At 44.6% G+C, this 8,786-nt stretch overlaps 1 protein-coding gene and 1 pseudogene across 2 annotated transcripts; one reads left to right on the top strand and one right to left on the bottom strand.

Moving 5' to 3' along the window:
• Positions 1–293: 293 nt before the first annotated feature.
• On the top strand, positions 294–2,920 carry LOC147450660 (sugar transport protein MST4-like; annotated as a pseudogene). The gene is made up of 4 exons (XR_015189289.1): positions 294–436; positions 717–1,036; positions 1,711–2,344; positions 2,788–2,920. The product of XR_015189289.1 is annotated as a sugar transport protein MST4-like (transcript).
• A 110-nt stretch (positions 2,921–3,030) lies between these two features.
• On the bottom strand, positions 3,031–3,643 carry LOC147450659 (uncharacterized). Its single transcript, XM_086520768.1, has 2 exons — positions 3,411–3,643; positions 3,031–3,245 (listed from the first exon to the last, which is right to left on the bottom strand). The coding sequence occupies exons 1-2, from the start codon at positions 3,559–3,561 to the stop codon at positions 3,031–3,033; spliced, it is 366 nt and encodes a 121-aa protein (XP_086376894.1). The 5' UTR covers positions 3,562–3,643.
• Positions 3,644–8,786: the final 5,143 nt, after the last annotated feature.

Genomic DNA, 8,786 nt, shown 5'->3' with positions numbered 1-8,786 from the left:
GCCGATTAGTAAATTCGGGCAAATTGGTAAATTCGAGACAATCTGAAATTTGACGGTCCATAATTGACGCGCATCACCTTTTCGTCCTCCACCATCGATCCCATTTGACCATGCCCGTGTGATATAGTGATGAGGGGGGCCCGGCGAAGGCAGTCGGCCATACTAGTAAGAAAAATGGAAGCCAAATTCCTGAGGCAAGGCAGTCGTTTGAATTTTACTTTTCTGCGACACAGCGAGAGATGGTGGTCCCCACACACACCGCGAGTAGTCGTCTAACGTTTGTAATGTTAAGAGCTCCCTCTTCCCCTCTCCTCCATAGAGCTCGCCGTCGCAATGTCTGTTGCTGCACCGCCCAAAATTACGCTCTATGTCTTTCTCACATGCCTCCTCGCCGGCAGCGGCGGCCTCACGTATGGCTACGATCTTGTTGTTGCGGGTACTTTGTCAGCATTTAACTTACAAGCCCCTAATTCATGCAAATTATGGTTGTCCTGCAGCATCCGATTCCTGCTTTCTTGAATGTATTGTAGCTCGCTCAATTTTTTGTCAGTTCTTAGTTGCAATTCTACATTTAGTTTCTTAAATTAAGCTTCGGTATTAATTGGCTTTTGCTCAATCTGACATAGATTAGTGTAATGGAAAAGCATTCATTTGTTCTTGGAAGAATTTACAGGTAAGGGCCTGATCACTCTCTTTCCTTCTGATAAAAAAACCAGGGGGGGTGTCCATCATGGAGGACTTTCTTGTGAAGTTCTACCCAACTGTGTATGCGAGTGAGCGCAACGTGAAGCAGAACAACTACTGCAAGTACAACAATCAAGTGTTCCAGCTCTTCACCTCCTCTCTGTACGTCGCAGCTCTGCTAGCCACCTTCATAGCTGGCTCAATTACACGCAAGCACGGTCACCGGATGACCATGCTAATGGCTGGTATCCTCTTTAGCGTTGGGACAATCCTTGGAGTTGCAGCTGAGAACTTGATCATGCTCATTCTCGGGAGGGTGCTTCTCGGATGTGGCCTTGGCTTTTCCAATCAGGTATTTCTCGGATGTGGCCTTGGCTTGCTAATTATGCTGGTGTGGTTGATGGTTAGTTGTGTTATCCCAAAAGTTATGTGCATGCAAAATTTTTCTCCTCGCATATGTGATGCATTTTTGCGATGCTGATAGCAACATATACAAACAGGAAGCCATTGCATAGGCACCACCCGTCGTATATGCTTACTGATGGAACCTATTTCGTTTCTAACATCAATCCTTATTTGGAGAAAGGAGATTTTTTGCAATTTCCATCCCTACAGTTACTACTCAGGACTGGTACCACATACATAGCTACTAAGTAAGATTGGAAGCAGAGGACTGTGCCGTCCCCATGCAGGGCTCGCAAGGGGTCACCGGCACTCCCCTCTTTCTAACTGCACCTAGCTAGGTATGGGGTCCCTCCCCGTGTACTAAATCACGATGGTGTCTTAATCTGCAAGTAGAGATTGTCGCCAAAATTTGTCAAATCCCCCGCTAACAGCACCTAGCTAGGTATATGGTCCCTCCCCGCGTACTAGCTCACAATGGTGTCTTAATCCACAAGTGGAGATTGTAGTGGGAATGTGTCAAATAGCTGTTGTTAAACAAGGCAAGTCTTTATGCTATACAGTTGTATGATCTTTTTAATGTATCGGAGTCATGCTGAAAATGTGTGACTGGCTTATTTGCAGGCAATACCGCTTTACATGTCTGAGATTGCACCACCAATCTACCGAGGTGGGTTAAATATGCTATTTTCGATGAACATTGCGCTAGGCATATTTGCCAGTAACTTGGTGAACTACTTGGCTTCGCATATACACCCATGGGGCTGGTGATTATCGCTGGGGGTTGCAGGGGTGCCAGCCATAACCGTCACATTGGCGGGTCTCATTCTTGTGGACTCGCCAACCTATCTTATCCGCAAGAACAAGCATGACAAGGCCAAGAAAGCACTAGAAAAGTTAAGGGGGCATTGTGACATCTTGCTGGAGTATGAGGACTTGGTGAAGGCAACAGAGATTGCAGACGCATTGCAAGCCAACAAGTCTTACCGGAACCTTTTCTGCATCAGGAATGCACCACAGGTGACGGTGGCAATCGCATTGCCTTTTTTCCAGCAGTTCTCTGGAAATGATGCCATCCTCTTTTATGGGCCCTTCCTCTTCAAAGCAGCAGGCTTAGGAGAGCAAGCCTCCCTCTATTCCTCTGTTGTCACTAGTTCCGTGGCAGTTGTGGGGATTGTTATCTCCTTGTTGATTGTTGATAGAAGCTGGCCGACGAACCATCCTTTTGGTAGCATCTGCAATCATGTTTTTATGTATGGTAAGTTGCAAAATTCAAATCATGTGTTTCTTTGCATACATGGATTGATGTGCATAGTGCATGTGTTTTTTGTAGAGCAATGGGCAAAGTGAACTTTTTTATGCACAACAATGCATGTGAAGCACGAGGCAAAATGCGCAGGGATCCATTGTATAATCATGTTAATATACCACGCCAGTTGAATTGTGGGTGTTTTATATTCTTGAAAATCTAAGCAATTTAACAGAGATACATTGGGCTTTTTTAATCCATCATCAATTGATAAAAAAAGAAGGATTAGTCTATCCATGTCAACATTTTAACGCATGGGTTTTTGAAGTACCCTGCGTACGCACGTTATATAGGGGGATTTTTAATAGTGGAACTCCCCATGCATAATGAGCTTTGGAAGTAGGTGTATGTAGGCAAACTGTACTTAACTCTTGCTCTGCTCTGCCATTTAGGTTGCAACTGGGGTAATTTTTGGAACTGAGATAAGAGGCAGTGTGATGAAGCTTTCAAAAGTGGCGAGCGGAGCCGAGTTAGCAATGGTGTGTCTTTTTGTGGGCGTATACAGGGGATCATGGGGCCCCTTAGCATGGCTCATACCGAGTGAGATCTTCCCTCAAGATATACGCTCTGCAGCACAAAGTGTGACTGTCTTTACCAATATGCTCTTCAAGTTCACCATCGCACAAACCTTCCTCTCAATGCTGTGCACATTTAAATTTGGTATTTTTCTCTTCTTTGCCGGGTGGCTCATCATCATGGGGACCTTCACCTTCTTCTTCGTGCCCGAGACAAAGGGCATTCCTATTGATGAGATGATTCATGTGTGGCGTGCTCATTGGTTCTGGCGCTCCTTTGTCGGCAAAGAAGAAGATATTAAATCGACCTATCGAGATGAAGCCCTCTTCTTCCCCTGTGACAATGCACATGGAAATCATTACAAATAGGCAATAGCAGGCCATTTCTCCTGTTTGGTTATATCGGCTTTTGTACAACTCCTAAGACTGGGAGTTGTGAAGCCAGGAGATGTGCATATCAGGGCATGTCCATATATGAGGGGACGGCATAAGGAACTTGCCAGTTTGCTGTTGTATTTGCAGAAGAAGGAGACGCAGAAAACCGTAAGACTCCGTATCTGCTTGCAGAGGCCAAAGAAGATCAATGCAAAGAGCTTCAAAAAACTGTAAAAGTATTTGTAGATAAGAGGAGTGCAGCAAAAAAATCCCCATATCTCATGAAGATTACTGCAAGTTGTATTTTCCTGCAAAACATAAATGACAGCTTCGATGAGTTAATTGATGGAGATCTGCAAGTTCTATTTTTTTATTTAGAGAGAGACCTACGACTTGAAATTACAACTCACTCACCAGACAACGTGAGGTGGAGCATCCTAGCCGGATAAGGTAGGCCAACCCACACAAGAAGTTTTGGACAAATTCTCACAATAATTCCCACATTGTGACTTACCTCAACATCATGAGCTTCTGTGAGGGAGGCTCCGCATACCTAGCTAGGTACGATTGGGGGCAGGGACCCCCGGCCCCGTGGTACCGCTATACCTAGCTAGGTACGATAGGGGGCAGGGACCCCCGGCCCCGTGGTACCGCTATACCTAGCGGTACCACAGGGCCGGGGGTCCCTGCCCCCAATCGTACCTAGCTAGGTATGCGGTGCCTCTCGAACAGGAGCTCATGCTGTTGTTCATTGTATGAAAACCACTGGAAAAGACTCCGTTTTCCTACATGAGAAAATTTCTAAATCTTCTTGTGCCATCATATAAGACTTGGGGAACAACCCCTAAGGGCCATATGTCACAAGAGCTATCAAGGGGGTTTGAACTCAAGACCTTGGACACAAGGGGCTCCAGTTAGTTCAAATTTGTTAGGAGGGCTTTGAAGTTTGTGCACACTGTATTTAATAAAGCTTATACGTGAGCTTATTTAGAAGCTTGTGCGGCATAGCTAGCAAGCTTCACCTAGTTTGTCGAGTCCTTAGTTTTGTAAGCTCAGATTATGGGTTCGAGTCTCACGGGCTGCTCAATGGATACGTTGGACCCCTAAGGTTGGACATTGTTTCCTCAAATGAGCCCTTTCGGGTAGCACTAGGTCCCAAGTACTCCCTCACATATCAGGATCAGCCATTGCTCGAATAATTTTAAATTTAAAGCTGAGAAAACCCACAAAAATTTAGAGAAATGTAGTTAAAAAACTTCAAATACAATCCTTAAATTTCTCATATGTCATGTAGGTTGTAGCCCTTAAGAGTTGTTCCCCAAGTCTATATGATGGGTTGACCTACCTTATTCGATTCAAACAATATATATGATCGTTCAAAATGATAACGGTCAATTGCAAAGCATTCAAAATCGATCACATTTACTTTCATATATAAGACGGTGATCATTTAAATTACCTTCGGACGATTGGTGATTGATCGATTTGGTCTTCTAGCTCAGTACTAGCCTAAAGTAGCTTTCTAGCTCACACGCTCTCTGTTTGCATCTCACACTTGCTCTCTAGCCCACATGAGCTCTCAGTGTGTCTCTCACTAGCTCCCTGGATCACATAGCTCACTCTCCAACTCTCACCAGCTTTCTAGCTTTCCATCATCTCTATCAAGGAATGTTTTTTAGCACTGATACTAAAAGTATTTTGTATGATGATTGATTGATGCATATATGACTTGCTTGTCTCTCCATCTCTTTATTGTAGATGTTTGTGTTCATGTTTTGCTTGGTTTCCTAATTTTTTTCCCAAAGGTTAAATTGTGTGATTGATCAAGACATATATGATCACAAGAAGTTTTGGATAAATTCTCACATTAATTGCCACATTGTGACTTACCTCAACATCATGAGCTTCTGCTCGAGAGGCACAGCGTACCTAGCTAGGTACGATTGGGGGCAGGGGACCGCCGGGCCCGGGGGGGGGGGGGGGGGGGGGGGGGGGGGGGGGGGGGGGGGGGGGGGGGGGGGGGGGTCCCCTGCCCCCAATCGTACCTAGCTAGGTATGCGGTGCCTCTCGAGCAGAAGCTCATGATGTTATGCATTGTATGAAAAACACTGAAAAAGACTCTATTTTCCTACATGAGAAAACTTTCTAAATCTTCTTGTGGATGCAGGCACTCCAAACACCATGGTTGGCAAGTTGATGAAACTAGAGCGCCGATTTCTAGAGCGGTTTGTATGTGTGCAGCTTCATTCCACGCAAGAGGATCACCTCCAAAGCTGCTTTGTTGAGGGCTTACTACAAGAAACTCATCAATTATTTCTATCAACAGGGATACCAATGAGGTGTCAAGGATGATCATTGGCAAGTAGCAGAGTCAGCAAACACAGCAGTGAAGGCCTTATATTGGGCCGCATAAAGCTGCTCGAGGCTATGACGTAGCTATGGCAGCATGAAGAAGAAGAGAAAGCGCCCATGAAGACCCTTGTCCACATTTTGAAGCCCCGAGTATCCCAGACATTGGTGCACCTTCACCTTTATAGAACATGTGTTTAAGATGGAATTTTAAAATCCCCACACACATTTCACTATGCAACGTAAAAATCCAACCCAACTTGTAAATGTAATTCAACTATTTTGTGAAATTATAAATCCCCTCCCGATAAGCTCATGTGCTACACTTACACATTTTGTGGTGGAACAACCCCCCCCCCCCCCCCCCCCCCCCCCCTGGCCGCGTGGTAGCAACTTACAACATTGTCATCTTCATCCCTTTGTTGTACTTTGTATCACATGCGTCTCTAAAGCACTCTCTTCAGTCTCTGATTGGACAAAGTAGCAGCTTACAACATTGTCATCTTCATCCCTTTGTTGTACTTTGTATCACATGCATCTATGAAGCACTCTCTTCAGTCTTTGATTGGATAGACTCTGATAAAGCCTATCACTTTCTTCTTATGATATCAATGATTTCCACGTGGAACTCTCTCTTTGCAATCCCGATGACTTCTTCCAATGTAAACTTCACCTTGCTATTTAAGATCCTTTCCTCTAAAACTTTCTTTAAATATGTGGAAACTTCAATATTTGATTGCAGCTTGTATGATGGGTTTTTCCGTTGCTCTTTTCTTTATCTTACTTTTCCTTTGGTGCAAAATCCCTCATACTTCTTCTGATGGAGGTTCCCTTGACATGGGACCTTGAGAGGGACTCGGATCCTTCCTCCCTCCACCTCTAGTAGCCCTCTTTGAGGGACCTTCATCCCCATTTTCTCTTCTACGTTTTTTTCTTCAACAAGTGCCTTGTTGGCTCGACACTTTGCAATATAGACTTGACCAACCTTCAAGCCAAATGCTGTTGTTTTAACCACTAAGATGGCCTTCAAGCCAAATGTTGTTGTTTTAACCACTAAGATGGCATGACTAGTTGCCATGTCCTCAACTAGCTTTTTCATCCTTCCTTTACCGAAGTTGGTCGCCAAGGGCTCCCCTATTTCACTAAGATGTATCTTTCTCTCTTTGAAGAAGACAAGATATTTGCCCAATGCATCTTTGAAGCTTTCACAGTCCCTTCTTGGATGGTATGGGCTGTCACACCATATGCACCTATTATGAACCCCTCTCGGTTTGGAGATCTTTGACTTGACGATTGTCCGGATGTTTGCCCCTTTTCTTCAAGCCTTGCTAGCTTTAATTTCAACTCACATATTCCCTTCACAAGTTCTTCAAGCATAGATCCATCATCCTTAGAAGCTATGATAGTAGCTTTTGGTTGCTTTTCAGAAATAGCAAAAACTAGAGTACTGTAGTTCACCACCATCTTGTCTCTTCTGTGTTGCCTTTTTGCCAATAGGGAGATTGCATCTTGTACATCATTCCACCTCGTCTCAAACCTTTCTCTATATCTTTTTCTTCCAAGAGAAGCTCTAACTTTTCTTTGATTTCTTTTCCTGCTGCTTGTAGGAAGAGTTCTACCTTCTCTCTATCCAAGGACGCTTGTTCAGTTTGTGATAGTTCAGCATAGAGTCGCTCAAACTCTCTTGATTTCTTTTGGAGATGTGATTGATTTTTTGAGATTCTTGGAAGCCCAATACTTGCAAGCGTGCCATGTCGCATAGGTGAAAATCCCACGTGCGGGGCTTGAACCAAGAGAGTTAGGGTATATTGGGTACGCAAATGCCATTGGGGAGGTAACAAGTGAAGAGGGAGCTCCTTGTTGGGGCTCTCTCGTGGGAGGCTATGGTTGCGGTGCTACTAGTGGCACGGCCCTTGGTGCGGGTTTTGATGGGGAAAGTGGCACGAGGCACTGTGGAAACTGTCGACGGTGTGACATTGTTGGACTGTTTTGTGAGAATATTGATGATGTGGCAGTTCTACAAGCAGTGGTTCTTGCGGCCACAATTGATGGCCAGTATCTTTTAATTGAGGGGTGGGGTCCCATGGCTTGTCAAGCCTCCATGACAACCACGGGCTTGAGAGATGGATCACCTACTGGGTCTTGGAGAGTGGAAGTTGGACGAGAGTGCCACCCAAGAGGTGGTCCACTTGGAGCTGAAAGCGGAAAGCAGTCGGCTGTCAACAACATGTAGTAGTCGGCTGTCAGCAACATGTAGTAGATACTAAATGTGATGTTCCAAGTGTATTCAATGTTCCAAGTGTATGCAATGAAATGAAAAGGCTAAATGAAGCTCAAGCTAAACCGCACAAACTAAGAAACCAAATATTTGTTTTTTTGGTTGAGCCTCTAAGAGGGAGTTTTTTATAAATGTAGGGGGCTTTTGGCCATTTTTTGTCTGCGGTGGTGCGAGGAAGCCATTGGAGGTTGTTGAGCCATGGGAGTTATGCAAAGCCAGGAGGGCTTCTGGTTGTTGTGTTGAGCTCGCCAAGGTGTGTGCCGACTTGGAACAATGTTGTAAACTCGGGGAGATCACTACAACAAAAAAATGCCTAGCATGTGGGTTCAACATTAGGGATTATTTTTTTATTTATTTTCTCACATTTTCACATACAAAGGGATGTTGGAAAAATGATCCTAAATTTTTTTTAACAGATTGAATAGTAGAAGGGTCCCTTTAATTAGTGAAAAATTCATAGTGAAATGATTTTACAAATACTCCTTGAATGCACGTGATATACCCCCCCCCCCCCCCCCCCCCCCCCCCCCCCCCCTCCTCAAGGTTGTAAATGGTTGCTTCTGTGAAGTGAATCCATCATTTCCATTATTTTTTGTCGATTCTCCCTTCCCTCTCTCTTCTCTACTTGTGTGCGTGCGTTTCTGGGTGTGTGTTGGTAGGTGTGCCCCCCCCAGGTCGATTGTGCAAAGAGAGGTGTTGTGTGTATGAAAGGATGCAAGTTGGGTTTGCTTGCAGTGTTGCATCATGTGTATACGTCGTGTTGTATGCAAACAGTGGTTTGCCTATGGATTGTGTCATTTTGTAAAATCTAGTGGAGTGGGGTGCTGTGTATATCCTGGGCTATAGAGAGGCATTTTGTTTGTGTTTTGGGTGT

This window comes from Adiantum capillus-veneris, chromosome 9 (assembly GCF_014529385.1).
Source record: "Adiantum capillus-veneris isolate H3 chromosome 9, ASM1452938v2, whole genome shotgun sequence".
NCBI classification, from domain to species: Eukaryota; Viridiplantae; Streptophyta; class Polypodiopsida; order Polypodiales; family Pteridaceae; genus Adiantum; species Adiantum capillus-veneris.
This window is presented reverse-complemented; position numbering and strand designations above follow the sequence as displayed.

Excerpts from the sequence above, each read along its gene's own strand:
- LOC147450659 (XM_086520768.1), bottom strand. The coding sequence starts at position 3,561 with ATGGGGATTTTTTTGCTGCACTCCTCTTATCTACAAATACTTTTACAG. Across the intron at positions 3,246-3,410 it reads GCAAATACAACAGCAAACTG|GGGAAGAAGAGGGCTTCATC; the intron begins GCAAGTTCCTTA and ends GCATTGTCACAG.